This window comes from Nerophis ophidion, linkage group LG22 (assembly GCF_033978795.1).
Source record: "Nerophis ophidion isolate RoL-2023_Sa linkage group LG22, RoL_Noph_v1.0, whole genome shotgun sequence".
NCBI lineage: Eukaryota > Metazoa > Chordata > Actinopteri > Syngnathiformes > Syngnathidae > Nerophis > Nerophis ophidion.
Window position 1 is genome coordinate 11,473,530 of NC_084632.1, and position 17,212 is coordinate 11,490,741.

General features: G+C 40.0%; 2 protein-coding genes across 4 annotated transcripts in view; one reads left to right on the forward strand and one right to left on the reverse strand.

The window, feature by feature from the left end:
* Positions 1-17,212, reverse strand: part of LOC133540574 (arf-GAP with coiled-coil, ANK repeat and PH domain-containing protein 2-like) — a 1,007,806-nt gene that overhangs the window by 603,094 nt on the left and 387,500 nt on the right. The gene's annotated exons all lie outside the window — the stretch shown is intronic.
* The window catches only part of rubcn (rubicon autophagy regulator), a 53,597-nt gene that overhangs the window by 20,837 nt on the left and 15,548 nt on the right, over positions 1-17,212 (forward strand). For 2 of the 3 annotated variants that reach the window (XM_061883273.1, XM_061883272.1), the window contains 7 exons: positions 4,217-4,642; positions 7,141-7,236; positions 9,345-9,460; positions 9,530-9,734; positions 12,387-12,494; positions 12,980-13,054; positions 15,814-15,874. In XM_061883273.1, coding sequence (XP_061739257.1) covers positions 4,217-4,642; positions 7,141-7,236; positions 9,345-9,460; positions 9,530-9,734; positions 12,387-12,494; positions 12,980-13,054; positions 15,814-15,874 — 1,087 coding nt within the window. The remainder of the gene's footprint in view (positions 1-4,216; positions 4,643-7,140; positions 7,237-9,344; positions 9,461-9,529; positions 9,735-12,386; positions 12,495-12,979; positions 13,055-15,813; positions 15,875-17,212) is intronic. The other variant, XM_061883275.1, reaches the window with a different exon arrangement.

A 17,212-nucleotide genomic window follows, 5' to 3' on the forward strand; every position in this document is an offset into this window, starting at 1 on the left:
TTATTTTTTAGTGTGTCCTTTGCCTGTATTTCTATGTGGTGTACAACCTTTTGTTGTTAAAGGGCTTTATGAATAAAGTTGGTATGGTAACTGAATAGGCAGGCTGTGTATAATAATAACAGTTTGACTGGGAAATACTGTAGGGCAGTATTTTTCCCCAAGAAAATAGTCTGAAAAAGATTCTAAAGAATTATAAATGCAAATCTATAGGTGACACTAAATGACAATGCAAGTCAGAGCTTTTCTTCCGGTCACGAATACACAAACTTCTGATTTGGAGAGATGAGAGTAGCTCAAAAATATAGCAAGTTAGTAAAAACATTGAATATGACATGTTATTTTAAGATAATGGTGAACAATGAAGCAGCTTAGAAATGTACCGTATAAGTCGCAGTTTTTTTTCATAGTTTGGCCAGGTGTGCGACTTATACTCAGGAGCGACTTATGTGTGAAATTATTAACACAGTACCGTAAAAATATCAAATAATATTATTTTGCTCATTCACGTAAGAGACTAGACGTATAAGATTTCATGGGATTTAGCGATTAGGAGTGACAGATTGTTTGGTAAACGTATAGCATGTTCTATATGTTATAGTTATTTGAATGACTCTTACCATAATATGTTACGTTAACATACCACGTACCTTCTCAGTTGGTTATTTATGCCTCATATAACGTACACTTATTTAGCCTGTTGTTCACTATTCTTTATTTATTTTAAATTGCATTTCAAATGTCTATTCTTGGTGTTGGGTTTTATCCAATAAATTTCCCCCCAAAATGCGACTTATAGTCCAGTGCGACTTATATATGTTTTTTTTCCTTCTTTATTATGCATTTTTGGCAGGTGCGACCTATACTCCGCAAAATACGGTAATAGCTTTTTAGGGATGTTTCGATCTGATACAGCCAAAAACAAGTATTAGATTATATCCTGCATCCAAAAGCGTTCCGGTGGGCAGCAAGTTAACATATAAATGTCTTCCAGTAAACACAACGATGGTGTTTTCTTGTATTTTAGTAAGGGAAACATGTCAAGCTATAGGCTTATTGCAGCTACACCACAGCTAAGCACACAGTAGCGCACAAGCTAAACATGCGTAAAAAGTGTCCTAAATTGAACAACATAGTCTAAAATGTAGCGTGTATCAAATAATTATTAGGTTGCCTATTCTTACCTGTACAAAGTATCCAGCAGTAACAAACATCTGTGCGTGGTTTACAGAAGAAACTAGAGCTCAGAAATTATTATGCAGAAAGCTGGAACGCAAATGGCGCACGACTAAACTTGAGGTGCACCATCAAGCATTTAGTGATGGTTTAATAACTTATAAACGCATGCTTACCTTAGCTAAAGCTAATTATTACTCAAATCTCATCCACCATAATAAAAACGATCCTAAATTTTTGTTTAGTACGGTAGCATCGCTAACCCAACAAGGGACTCCTTCCAGTAGCTCCACCCACTCAGCTGATGACTTTATGCAATTCTTTAGTAAGAAAATTGAAGTCATTAGAAAGGAGATTAAAGACAATGCGTCCCAGCTACAACGGGGTTCTATTAACACTGACACGATTGTATATACGGCGGATACTGCCCTCCAAAATAGTTTCTCTCGTTTTGAGGAAATAACATTAGAGGAATTGTTACAACGTGTAAATGGAATAAAACAAACAACATGTTTACTTGACCCTCTTCCTGGGAAACTGATCAAGGAGCTCTTTGTATTATTAGGTCCATCAGTGCTAAATATTATAAACTTATCACTTTCCTCGGGCACTGTTCCCCTAGCATTCAAAAAAGCGGTTATTCATCCTCTTCTTAAAAGACCTAACCTCGATCCTGACCTCATGGTAAACTACCGACCGGTGTCTCACCTTCCCTTTATTTCAAAAATCCTCGAAAAAATTGTTGCGGAGCAGTTAAATGAACACTTAGCGTCTAACAATCTATGTGAAACCTTTCAATCCGGTTTCAGGGCAAATCACTCGACGGAGACAGCCCTCGCAAAAATGACTAATGATCTATTGCTAACGATGGATTCTGATGCGTCATCTATGTTGCTGCTCCTCGATCTTAGCGCTGCTTTCGATACCGTCGATCATAATATTTTATTAGAACGTATCAAAACACGAATCGGTATGTCAGACTTAGCCCTGTCTTGGTTTAACTCTTATCTTACTGATAGGATGCAGTGTGTCTCCCATAACAATGTGACCTCGGACTACGTTAAGGTAACGTGTGGAGTTCCCCAGGGTTCGGTCCTTGGCCCTGCACTCTTCAGCATCTACATGCTGCCGCTAGGTGACATCATACGCAAATACGGTGTTAGCTTTCACTGTTATGCTGATGACACCCAACTCTACATGCCCCTAAAGCTGACCAACACGCCGGATTGTAGTCAGCTGGAGGCGTGTCTTAATGAAATTAAACAATGGATGTCCGCTAACTTTTTGCAACTCAACGCCAAAAAAACGGAAATGCTGATTATCGGTCCTGCTAGACACCGAACTCTATTTAATAATACAACTCTAACATTTGACAACCAAACAATTAAACAAGGCGACACGGTAAAGAATCTGGGTATTATCTTCGACCCAACTCTCTCCTTTGAGGCACACATTAAAAGCGTTACTAAAACGGCCTTCTTTCATCTCCGTAATATCGCTAAAATTCGCTCCATTCTGTCCACTAAAGACGCTGAGATCATTATCCATGCGTTTGTTACGTCTCGCCTCGACTACTGTAACGTATTATTTTCGGATCTCCCCATGTCTAGCATTAAAAGATTACAGTTGGTACAAAATGCGGCTGCTAGACTTTTGACAAGAACAAGAAAGTTTGATCACATTACGCCTGTACTGGCTCACCTGCACTGGCTTCCTGTGCACTTAAGATGTGACTTTAAGGTTTTACTACTTACGTATAAAATACTACACGGTCTAGCTCCATCCTATCTTGCCGATTGTATTGTACCATATGTCCCGGCAAGAAATCTGCGTTCAAAGGACTCCGGCTTGTTAGTGATTCCCAAAGCCCAAAAAAAGTCTGCGGGCTATAGAGCGTTTTCCGTTCGGGCTCCAGTACTCTGGAATGCCCTCCCGGTAACAGTTCGAGATACCACCTCAGTAGAAGCATTTAAGTCTCACCTTAAAACTCATTTGTATACTGTAGCCTTTAAATAGACTCCCTTTTTTAGACCAGTTGATCTGCTGTTTCTTTTCTTTTTCTTCTATGTCCCACTCTCCCCTGTGGAGGGGGTCCGGTCCGATCCGGTGGCCATGTACTGCTTGCCTGTGTATCGGCTGGGGACATCTCTGCGCTGCTGATCCGCCTCCGCTTGGGATGGTTTCCTGGTGGCTCCGCTGTGAACGGGACTCTCTCTGCTGAGTTGGACCCGCTTTGGACTGGACTCTTGCGACTGTGTTGTGGATTGAACTTTCACAGTATCATGTTAGACCCGCTCGACATCCATTGCTTTCCTCCTCTCTAAGGTTCTCATAGTCATTATTGTCACCGACGTCCCACTAGGTCATTATTGTCACCGATGTCCCACTGGGTGTGAGTTTTCCTTGCCCTTATGTGGGCCTACCGAGGATGTCGTGGTGGTTTGTGCAGCCCTTTGAGACACTAGTGATTTAGGGCTATATAAGTAAACATTGATTGATTGATTGATTGATTGATCATTCAACTTACTGCGCCATTAGCTTAGCTTCATGACTTATTCACTAGGTATTACCACTCCACACCAGCTTAAAGACCGCGTACGTCCATCCCAGACTGTTGGTATTGAATAGGTTAATATTTATCATACATACAAGTGTTCTCTGTTTTAGTAATTAAGGATTTGCTGCTAAATGCTGGTTGTTGTGTTCCATAGAGAGAGCATCATTGTAAGACGATGAATAATACACAGTGTGTGTAAGAATAGACTGATGAGCCATAACAGAACTGCTTGTTATTACCGTATTTTATGGACTATAAGTTGAGTTTTTTTTGTAGTTTAGCCGGGGGTGAGACTTGGCCAAACTATTAAAAAATAAATAAAAACAAATATATACATATATTTTTTGGTCTCACCCCCCCCCCGCTGGACTGTGGAGAAGACTGCGATATATAGTCCGAAAAATACGGTAATGAATGTGGAATGTGGGGATTCTCATCATCATTTTGGTCCTGTCATTAAACAGAAATTACTTTGTACTGTTGCAGATTCTACCTCACCAGCCAGCAGTCTGGGCGCTCCCTGGGTGAGCATGACCAAGCCGGAGGAAAGCGAACGGGGCGTGACGCCCCCTCCTGGTCATGCATCCATACCCTCCATCTCTCTTTCCGGGTGTCCCTCGCTCCCCTCCCCTCAGCCTGACATGGGCGATTCAGGCGACTGTGAATATGACGACGGTCCGGAGTACCTGGCCATCGGTAACCTGGGGCAACGCAGTCGCCGCAGCACCCAGAGCTCCACGCTGAGCAGCGAGCTCGGAGAGAGCAAGGGCCGGACCACTCTGGGAGGTTCCCAGGCCCTGGCCGCGCCCAGGCGCTCCTCTTTTTCGGAGGGCCAGAGAGAGCCGAGCCGAGGCTCTCGGGGACACACGCGTTCTTTTTCTGACACCGGCCTTACCCAAAAACTCAGGAAAGGTAAGTTGATTTTTGAAGGAATTTAATAGGTTTCTTTGGATTGTCACTATAGCCTAAAACATACATCGCAGCCTCCTGCGATAACGATATAAATCACAATGTATAATTTTGGTATTATATTTTTTTAAATCAAAACTATTGGTAAATTGATTTTACTTTTATTATTATTTTACTTGTTAATTTACTGTTAATAATTGGTTACTTTCTGTTGTAACGTGTCTATCTACACTCCAGTTAAAATGTAATAAGCTCTTATTCATCTGTTGTTTGGCTACTTTACATTAGTTTTGGGGGACACTTCAAAATTGCGTACCGATCCAATGCCAAGCAGTTACAGGGGCAGTATTGGTCATATCAATGCTAGCTTGATACTCCAAATTTTTAAGACCAATGAATGATTACATTTTTGATCACAGTTATAATCAAACAAAACACGGAATGGGATGGTGGTACAACAATATCAATTAGATATTTAAGTTCTGTCCATTTTCTACCGCTTGTCCCTTTTGGGGTGGCGGGGGGTGCTGGAGCTTATCTCAACGGTATTCGGGCGGAAGACGGGGTACACTTTGGAGAAGTCGCCACCTCATCGCAGGGCTGTTTTTGATGATATTAAATAATTATATCTAAACTAATTACAGTTAAAAAACTTGTCAAATTATATGAAACTATGTGTTAATCACACAAAAAATATTATTTATCTAACATAAACCTTAGGCTTAGGTCAGGCTAATTAGGAATTTATATTTTACTATTGGCTGTGATTTAAGTAATTTGGTCTTTGCTCTTAAAACCCTCCTGTGCGCAGAGACTCATTTTCTTTAAATAATAACCAAAGATTTGTGATGGCGTGGCTCAGATGGTAATGCAGGGGTCCAGGTTCGATCCCAGCTTCCGCCATCCTAGTCACGACCGTTGTGTCTTTGACCGAGACCCTTCACCCTTGCTCCTGATAGGTCGTGGTTAGGGTATTCCATGGCAGTTCCCACCATCAGTGTGTGAATATGGTAATAGTGTCAAAGTGCTTTGAGTACCTTGAAGGTAGAAAAGCGCTATAAAAGTATAATCCATTTACCATTTAAGTATTTTAAAAAATAAAAATAAAATTGCTCTAACCACTGTATCGACCATATGCTCAGTCTATACTTGGTATCAATACTTTATTTATTTGTATCTCTCTATCGGCCCACCTTTGTTTACTTTCAAGAGTTTTGGCATATAGTGGTTAGCAGTTAGCTTATCGTCCTACGGTGTGTAGTGTAGCATATTAAGCTATTTCTTATCCTCCACGAATGATACTTATCAGAAATGTTGTTTATTTGCCACCATGAAGGCGAGGATTGCAGACTTAAAAACAGCTTTGCACTGTTCAAGGACGTTTGCCGCCAGCTCGCAAGCAAGAATGCTACAAAGCATTGCGGTCACTTTCACATGCTTGTCACGGTCAAATTTGCAGACACAGCTAGAATGTGGCATCAACATGCATAAAAATGGTATTACAAAATAACTTTACTCCACAAGATATACAGTGGCAAGGGGATTCATATTGCTCCATTCGTCGCATTTTACCTGATGCATGAAACGTGACAAATTGAGGGGGCGCACTATCCGCTTTAGCCGCCAGACGCCGGTAGAGTGTTGAATGTCTTGAAATTTGTTTTGTGGCAATTTTAACTGTGACCAAAGCGTCAGTTGCTATGTAGAGTGTCGGTTTCCATCATTTTCAGCAAGTGACCACTGACCCACTCTCCCTCCCCTGCTGTACGTTTTCGAAGACCTTTTTGACATCTTAATGCACGACTGCACCAACAGCGCCTCTGCCGCTTGCAGCCAAGTACTGCATTTACTATATGTATATTTTTAAATGGTTGATGAAAATTCACCCCAATGCAAGTTGTAATCCATCTGACCAAACCCGAAGCTGCTCACTTAACACCCAATTTTCCTTCTTGGTTGAGGTAACATGCTGTCTGTTTGCTCTACTTCCTTTTCTGCCATTTGTGCGAAGGAGCGGCCCACCGGAAAATCACCATAATAATAGAGGATCCGGTAGCAGGTTGGCAGTGCAGTTCACTGTACTCCATCATTTAAACCCGTTCTTCCCTTATTTTTGTTTCCCACTGCATGTGAATGCACTCTTTACATCCTTCAAGTTGCATGTGTTTTTTCATGATTTGTTCATTTTGTGCGGCGTCTGTTTTTGTATGTGCAAGTTCCGTATCCATCTGAGTCCCGTTCTGAGTTTAAGAAGTAATGTATGAATTGAGGAAGCCGGAGCCTAAGTTTAGGCCTAGTATATGAAGGAGGAAAAGTACTTTTTACACTCAGTCATTGTCATATCAAAGGTCCACAGCCATAAGTGTTGCCGCATGTAATCAGATCAACTGTATCCATGCGTTTTTGTTTTGTGACCCAACAGAAGCCAGTCATCATTTTTATGCATGTTTCCATGAATGAGATTTGAGACACGACTAATCGGGAAACAATTTATTCCACAGAATCGACAAGCGATGACTGCTGCATGAAGGACTACAACCCTTTCTCACCTCAGCACAGTGACGCCAGCACGCCCGCTTCCCTTTACATGGATTCTCGTGAGTCCATATCTCCTGACTCGGCATATGTCATTCTACATGAATAGGAGAAAGATGAGATTCTGTGTCTGTATTGCAAATGAGCAATAGTCAAAGTTAGGCATAGAATACCCAAACTGCAACTCTAACCTCCTAAAATTAATTATTCAGTTAAGTTTTTTATGCTTTTTATTCGGGATGAGAATCTTACAACAACTTACAATTTGATTTGTTTTCAGTTGTTAGTGGTGACGATTCAATTGAGAATTGATTCTGGATTCAACACGATTCTCTCAATGTATTGTTTGGTATGAACCTGATAATTCAGTTTGAAACAGGTTACAGGATACAAAAGATGGACTAAAAACGTTCTTTTCAAAAATGTTTGAAAATTAAAAGTATATACTGTATATAAAAATATATATATATATAATTTTTATAATTCGTTTTTCATATAATGAATCCATTTTGAACTGGAATAAATAAGGATCGCGATCCGAATGTGAATCAATTACAGGGTATGAGAGATGGCCAAAAAACATGTTATTTTTTTAATGGATTGTTAAATTTATTTTAGTTTTTTACACAATCGATTTTTGAAAATTCTGAATTTATTTTGAATTGAAGTATTAAAAAAAAAAGTATGTACATATATTTATAATAAAAAAAAATTAAAAATTAATTTAGATTAGAAACAAATAAGGATCTCCTTTGCTGGGTTGCATATGACGCCACGTCTGTTTTTTTTTGCGCGGCTTAATTCACATGATGGTCAAGCATTTTAAGCGTAGCATTAAAACAAGTGAGAGTCATTGTAGAGTTTGAGAAGAAAATGACATATTGCTGTTCTGTACTTGGGTGTTCCAGTCGTTCAAATAGAGAAATCAGAAATAGCCTTTATAGAGTCACGAAAGAAATGTTTCATTAAGGTAGTATAGTCAGGGAAAAAACAGAATTCCGTCAAAAGAAATGGCCATTAAAAATAATCACTTTCATCATCTTGTGGAATACAATCGGACCGTGCTTGTGTCTGCAGTGATCACTTAGTAAAATGTTTGTTTAAACTTTTGATATGTTTGAAAAAGTTTTCTGTGATGCAATCAATGTTATTCTGTACTATATTAATAGTGTTAGAGCAGAACTAAATGTAAAAAAAGGACAAGAGAACGCATTGGTTTATGTGTTCATTTGTGGTTTCTATGCCTAAATAAAACTACGAAGAACTGGTTGTGCAAATAAACTGTCATAAGTCCTAGTAATAAGTCTTATGATTGTTGGTCCTATCCACCGTATTTTCATTGTCCATTTTCATAATAGTAACTGAAAGCTTTGTTGTGCAGGATAGCCAAGTGCTTTATTCGACACGAATGACCACATTATACCATCTTAGGTGATGTTTGTTAGCATCAAGAAAATATCCTTAAATAGTAAAAAAATAACTAGATGAATAAATCTCTGGTAGGCACAACAGCATACACTGAATCTTGATATCTCTATCAAACATTTCTGAACAACAGGGACATTTATAGCTAAATAATGAGATCAAATATGAACTTCACAACGTAAAAAGTACTGCTGACATGAAATGTATAAGAGACTAATATTTGTAGCAGGAAATCAACTGCAAACAAACGATTTTTCTCATCACAGCAGCACGGCACTCGTTATGTCTCGTAAATGCGATTAAAAGTAGACAGTGTGACTTAAAATTTGTGTTTTTGTTTTTTTTCTTAAGAGTATGTAACTCCACTCCATCCCATTTTAAGTATTTGTTTCATGATTGTTTATATATATGCCTCCAAACCTTTCAAATTACACCCAAATCTGCACTGATGCAGGTGAATAATCAGCAGCCTAAGAGGATTCAAGACCATCGCATAAAACCCAGAAGGGCCTCTAGGTCACGTGATTGAAACCCAGCAATTCGAATGCGAATCAGTTACAGGGTATTGGAGATGTCCTAAAAACATATTTTCTTAAATGCTTTTTAAAAGAAAATTGTTTTTATTAGTTTTTTTCACAGTCGATTTATAAAAATGATGAATCGATTTAGAATCTGAATAAGAATCGCAAATCGGATGTCAATTGTTTATTTTAATCATTCCTACTGTTTATTGTGTTTGCATCAGATGGGTCTCAGTACAGCAGGGCATCAGATGGTTTGTTCAGGAAGCCCTCAGAGGGCCAGAGCCTCATCAGCTACTTGTCAGAGCAGGACTTTGGCAGCTGTGCGGACCTTGAAAAGGTACATAATTAACAGTAGAACTCTCTACGAAGTCAGTTTAAATCTTATTATGACTTTCTTTCTCTGCAGGAGAACGCTCATTTTAGCATCTCCGAGTCGCTCATCGCAGCCATCGAGCTGATGAGGTATAACTTGCAGCATCGGCAGCAGCAGGATGAGGGCGAGGAGGAAGGAGATAGTGACTCAGAGATTCAGCAGCTCAAGCAGAAAATCCGCCTTCGACGGCAACAGATCCGACGCAGCCGCCTGCCGCCCTGCACAGGTTCCCAGCACAGTAAGCAGCAGTCCCCTGACACTTACACACAGTTGATAAACATGATATACAATGTTGGGGACATTCTTGTTCCATCAGCAAACATGCTTAGGCTTTGTCAACAAAAAATGTTGACAAACAATCCCATTTTAAATAGAAATTACCCTTTTGTGCTTAAAATTTAATGTTGACAAAAGTGTGTTGATGTTAACTACAAAAATACTACTAGTAATGAAAAACATTCTTTATTTTAGGAACATTTTGTGTTGAGTTATACATGTAACACTGCTGGTTACAGTCCTAGACTTGTTGCAGATAGAAACCAGGTTCATTTGGTCACTGTACTTTTATTGCTACCAACCTATTCACGTAAAATCAACTAGACTCAACCGGTTGTATTTGTAGCAGGCTGCCTCTCAGTAATGTTGCGGTTTTCCATGTTGACAAAGCAAGCCTGCCTGATAGAAAGCACTCCAAAGTATGGCTTCGCTTTTTAAAGTGCTCTAGCTCGATGCTAATTTAAATAGAATTTGCCATATACATGCTACTTATTAGCATTAACGCTACATGGTGATTTTAAAACCTCCAAATTTGGTAATCAAAACTATAACTATGGCTACGTTTACACTGCATTTAGGATGTCCTATTCAGGTTATTTTCACATGACCAAAGAAAATACAATGTGTAATATGAACACAAACTGACCCACATGCAGAAATGGTCATGATGTCACATCTGCTGCAGTGTTTATGGAATGGCTTCAATTCTAGTAAATCTGAGTCCTGGCACATTTGTAGGCAATTTAAAAGATTTCATGCAATTAAAGTCAACATTTTCTGAACCAAATTATTGCATGTAAAAGATTAAAAAGAAAGGCTTAAAGGCCTACTGAAACCCACTACTACCGACCACGCAGTCTGATAGTTTGTATATCAATGATGAAATATTAACATTGCAACACATACCAATACAGCCGGTTTAATTTACTAAATTGCAATTTTAAATTTCCCGCGAAGTATCCTGTTAAAAAAGTCGCGGAATTATGACACGTATGATGACGCGTGCACGTGACGTCACCGGTTGTAGCGGACATCTTCTTCCAGCACCGATCATGGCTAAAAGTAGTCTGTTTTAATCGCATAATTACACAGTATTTTGGACATCTATGTTGCTGAATCTTTTGCAATTTGTTCAATTAATAATGGAGACTACAAAGATGTTGGTGGAAAGCTGTGTATTGCAGCCGGCTGTAGCAACACAAACACAGCCGGTGTTTCTTTGTTTACATTCCCTAAAGATGACGGTGAAGCTTTGATATGGAACAGAGCGGTCAAGCAAACATGGTTCTCTACCACATGTCAACCGGCAAATTTCGGTGAGAAAATTATGGTAATAAGTCAGCTCTTACCGTAGACATGAGCGGAGCTGTGACTCTCTTGGCTCCTTTGTGGCTTTCCTCTGAGACACTGGCGGTCACCACACCCTACCGACTTTCTGGTATGACTATATAATCTCACTAAAACACTAGTAACACAATAAGCAAATAAGGGATTTTCCAGAATTATCCTAGTAAATGTGTCTGATAACATCTGAATTGCTCCCACTGCCCTCGTCTTTTTTTTCTTTTTCTTCTAGTCCTTCACTCTTACTATCCTCATCCACGAATCTTTCATCCTCGTTCAAATCAATGGGAAAATTGTCGCTTTCTCGGTCCGAATCGCTCTAGCTGCTGCTGGACATGATTGTAAACAATGTGCGGATGTGAGGAGCTCTACAACCAGTGACGTCACGCGCTCATTGTCTGCTACTTCCGGTACAGTCAAGGCTTTTTTATTAGCGACCAAAAGTTGCGAACTTTATCGTCGATGTTCTCTACTAAATCCTTCCAGCAAAAATATGGCAATATCGCAAAATGATCAAGTATAACACATAGAATGGACCTGCTATCCCCGTTTGAATAAGAAAATCTCATTTCAGTAGGCCTTTAAGCATTTTGGCTCTCGCAGTATGCTTTGGCATCTGCTCCAAAGAACATGTGGGCAAGCAGTCAGACAGAGGTGGTGGACAATTGACGTGAGTTCTGCTCATTTGTCAACTATATAACTTGCAACGGTCTATTTTGGTGAATAATGATCACTGCAGTAACTGGATACATATCTGATTAATATCAGCATACGGAAGAGACTTGGGTCGGATTTGAAAAATTTGGACCTCAAAAAATCCGATAGAGGTGACCTATGGCCAAAAATATTGCAATTGACTTGCAATGTGAATAAGGCCTCTGATACACATTACAATCAATCTTCTGGTCTGTAATAGGTACAATACTTACAGTATAAATACTTTGTAGGACTCAACAAAAGACAGGACTACTAGATTTAACTTAATGGCAAAGACGACTTCCTGACAAACTGAAATGAGGTGTAAGAAAACAAGCTATATCAACTGGACACCACGTTATCATTATCAGCTCATTATTAAATGTTAAAAAATGATATATATATATTTAACAAATGAACATTCATTACTACATAAACACTCTAAACTAAAGTACCGGGAATTGATATTGTATGGGTTTCAAATGTGAAAGGTACCTATCTCTACAAGTACCCCAAGATTCAGTCAATTTAATATGTGACACTCAACTATTTGCCTCCATGTTTGTTGTTTTAGTTTTCCACTCCACCGATAGCGGCGGCTCGAGGAGGAGCTCCCAGGACTCCCTTCACGGCCTGTCTGACTCCGACTCTGCCGAGGAGGTGGAGGAGTGTGAACTACGAGGTAATAAGACTTAACCCTGATTGACCTGGATTTATAAGTGCGCTGTCATAAGCCAATCACTACATCGCCTCCATACTGCTAACTTAACTTGTCCCCATCAATCATTTCCCGTGCTTCCTGGTAACCCAAAGGGTGCAGACCCGCAGGAGGTGAAGTTTTACATGCTGACTTTGGAATGCTTTATTTTGATAGGGTATGTCTGGTGTAGGCAAGCATTTATGCTCTATTTTAATGTTTTTATCTTAGTAAAATGTTTTCTGCCTGTGACGAAAGGGAGTACAAGGGAGTAGACCTCAGTCCACATCTTTCTTGGAGGTTTCTTACCCATCTCCCATTGCATGTCAGATAAGGTGTTTGGGGCCCACACGTGACGATGAGCTTTCCACATATGTCCTGTGTGTTTGCATGCAACACCTTCAGTCTTTGTTTGAAATGTTGGTGCTTTTTGGTGACGGTCGTGCTGAGTGTTAGTTTGTCTTTCTCAGATGGCTGTGAGGGTCAGTCCCTGCTGGCGGTCTCTCAGAACGGCCTCTCCTTGTCACTTGCCTCCCTTTTTTCAGGTATCTGCTGGGTGGCTGTTAAGAAGGGGCGGGGTTCCTCTTGGAGGAAAACGCACTGCTCGACTCCAAACTGAAACTTATAGTCCTTCCTGCCGGTAAACAGTTCATAGCCAATTGCCTTTCGGCTATGGCTAACAGCAATCAGCTGGTAAAAGAGTAAATATTTGTGTTAAAATGTCACATTTCAAGTTTTCAGTTTGTAGTTGAGCCCGCTCTCTGCCTGCGTTGGTGTTTGTTGTGCTGTGCTAGTGTTTAGTGATGCTTGTGTAAGGTTTATGTGATTTGAGAGTCAATCTATGTAGCTGCTGTACCACCCATCTGCGTGTTCATCCACACGATCATCCTGTTTATTTTCAAGAAATAGGGCTGGGCGATATGGCTACAAACAGTATCACAATATAAATGTTTTTTTTATCAGTCTTATCTATAATTATTTTTTTTTTGTGACTTATCGAAAATAAGGATTAGTAGAAAAATATATTCAGTGTTTTGTTTGAAATGTAACCTTCCCCTGACTATAATCCCATCGGCTACCAAGGCAGAAAGGACAGGAAATGTCAACACAACCATGGAAAACACTCAATGCAAAAAACACTTAACAATGACGTCTTCAAATTTGAGTGCAAAAATAAGAAATATGTACGAAATGCTTAAAGTGTAACAAAATACTGCAAAGTGTGTGCGGAGGGGTCGTGGCCTGCAAGCCTGCTGTGGAATTAGGTGTGCCAGGACCGGCCTCGAAGACAGCAACAAGTGCATTGTTGCAGAGAGCAAATAAATTGTTGTTATCACAGGAAAAGGTACCTTGACAGTCTGGCAGATATGTGGATTTAAAAAAAAAACGGACAGTAGTTTATCCATCCATTTTCTACTGCTTATTCCCTTTGGGGTCGCGGGGGGCGCTGGTGCCTATCTCAGCAACAATCGGTTTAAACAATGTGAACCACATTAGCCGCGCTCACCTTTTAGATCATAGCCGCGAATTCCTGGCACTAAACCTGAGAAAAAAAAAAAGTTATTTTCAGATTTCTTTATGTTTACATTTTCACACTGTGGAGGGGGGCATGGCCCGCGGGCCTGCCGTGGAGCTGAGCGAGCCAGGGTCGGCCTCGAAGACAGCGACGGGTGCGTAGTTGGCCCAGGTGGGCGTTGTTATCTAATCACCTGTCGCCTTTATTAGCAGTAGCCATGATGAGACACGTTGGTGGAGCTGGAGTGAGAGCGAGTGGGACAAAGACCACACAACAAGACTGCAGAGAAGCGTAAAGCGGGACGGCGTGGCGCAGTGGGAGAGTGGCCGTCCGCAACCCGAGGGGCCCTGGTTCAAATCCCACCTAGTACCAACCTCGTCACGTTCGTTGTGTCCTGAGCAAGACACTTCACCCTTGCTCTTGATGGGTGCTGGTTGGCGCCTTGCATGGCAGCTCCCTCCATCAGTGTGTGAATGTGTGTGTGAATGGGTAAATGTGGAAGTAGTGTCAAAGCGCTTTGAGTACCTTGAAGGTAGAAAAGCGCTATACAAGTACAACCCATTTATCATTTATTTAAAGAGAATGGAAACATCAATTGTGCTTATCTCTGGCTGGAAAAGTTTGTCTGGATGCAAACTCTGTTGCAATTTTATCAACATAGCAAGTCAAGGAAATATGGAATGTTACCACAAACATGCTGACTTAGCAATTTGTTTCCATTCTCTTCACGCTTGTCTGCAGTCTTGTTGTGTGGTCTTTGTCCCACTCGCTCTCACTCCAGCTCCAACAAAGTGTCTCATCTCGGCTGCTGCTAATAAAGGCGACAGGTGATTAGATAACAAGGCCCACCTGGGCCATCTACGCACCTGTCGCTGTCTTCGAGGCCGGCCCTGGCTCGCCCAGCTCCACGGCAGGCCCGCAGGCCATGCCCGCAGGCCCGCAGGCCATGCCCCCCTCCACAGTGTGAAAATGTAAACATAAAGAAATATGAAAATATTTTTTTTTTTCCCAGGATTAGTGCCAGGAAGTTACGGGTATGCTCTAAAGGGTGAGCGCGGCTAATGTGGTCCACATTGTTTAAACTACTGTCCGTTTTTTAAAAATCCACATATCTGCCAGACTGTCAAGGTACCTTTTCCTGTGATAACAACAATTTATTTGCTCTCTGCAGCAATGTTTTGTAGTTTCTCTTCTCACTCCAAGCAAAGAATCAACCGCGAGACAACAAGATGGCACAACCAAACTTGATACTGCTACCTGATTGGCTATCACTTCCTGTTGTGCTCTGTTACCAGCGACTGCCTTTGTCAATATAACCAACCTTGCTTCACAAATTCTATTTTTTTCCGACAAAGGAAAAATTAAATCCAACGTTTTATTTAATACATTTTTTATTGATATTGATTACCTGCCAGTCGCAATATTTATTGATATCGTTTTATCGCCCAGCCCTAGTTGTCATACATTGCATTCACACACTTAATCCAGCCTTTATTTTTGTCCTGGGATTTTTGCCTCAGAAGAACCAAACAGGTCCTTAATCATAGCATGTGAAATAGTTTTCTCTTTATATTGTGTGCATTGTTGCAATATCTTGCTCTCTGTGCTGCTGAGCTGTAGAAGTAGGGTCATATAACATAGTGAACTACTAACATCCTCCGCTGATTGATTGCTGATACATGTTAGAATAGAAGTGCTTTGATTCTCCTTCTTGAAATGTGAGTCTTATTAACTTGACTGGTTCATGAACTATATTGTCTCAATGATGGGTGTGGCTATTTGTTCCAGAAGCAGACATTAAGCGCAGCGTAAGCTCCAGCAGCAGGTCCTTTTTGAGCTCCGAGTCTATGTAAGTAAAAGCCTTTGTTCCTCTTGTTGCGAGCATTCCATTATTAGCAACACACGCACAACTAACAAGGTCCACTAAGGTTACCAAAATATTAGTATTCCCTCTCAATTTAATGCCATATATATTGACAATAGCCCCAGTGTGTGAATGTGAGTGTGAATGTTGTTTGTCTATCTGTGTTAGCCCTGCAATGAGGTGGCGACTTGTCCAGGGTTTACCCTGCCTTCCGCCCGATTGTAGCTGAGATAAAGACCACTGCCCCCCCGCGACCTTAAAGGAAATAAGCGGTAGAAAATGGATGGATGGATGGATATAACGGTTACATTAATGCCTCTAAGAGCATTACTTTTTATCTATTTTGATGTATTGCATGAATAGTTTGGAAGTGGCCTAACAATTCTAATCAATTCAGATTTAAAAAAATAAAATAAAATCAACTGTGAAGAAAACATTTTAGAAAAATATATATATTTTTTAAGAAACCATTATAAAACATGTTTTTTAGGCCATCTATCATACCCTGTAATCGATTCACATTCTAATTGTGATTTTAGTTTACTCCAATTCTAAATATATTCATAATTTTCAAAAATCAACTGTGAAAAAACTTAAAATTTGTTTTTAAAAATACGTTGTTTTTTTTTTTTAAACATTTGCATTGGGATCGCATCGGGGGCTGATACTTGCCCTTTTTTAACTGATCGTCTGATGAGCTGCAAAGCCCAAAACTGTGTCCTAGTGTTTGCATGTCTACGCTAAGTAAACATACATAGAGAAAAAGGAATGGCTAAGCAAGACACACACACACACACACACACACACACACACCAAGAGGACATCACAAGATGCTAACCACTAATGCTTCAATGTAAAGTAGGAGTGATCGATCCAGATGTTGACACTTTTGATACCTACTATAGTATACTAAAGTGATTAGATTGACCGTTTTTTTTTCTTATTATTATTAGAAAATCACTTTGTTTTTTGTAATTGATTTCTAAGTCAGGGAGAAAGTTTGTGGATACAGGAAGGCTTTGAGCTCAAAACCCAAATCATTTTAATTAAGTGCATTAAACACTTTATTTTGTCAAAAAATGTATGTGACATTAAATCTACAAAAGTAATAGGCCTGGTTTACAACAATATTGACCAATTCTATATTTAATAAGCTACTGTAAGCTTTATAAAAATGTATTTTTGTGTTCATTTTAGTTACTTGCTAGAAAACATTCTCATTTCTATTATCTATTGTCAATGTATCGGATCCGGACTTGAATAGGATCGGGCCAAAAATATTCATCTGGATGTCCCTAATTGGTACAGTAATCTTTTCATTCC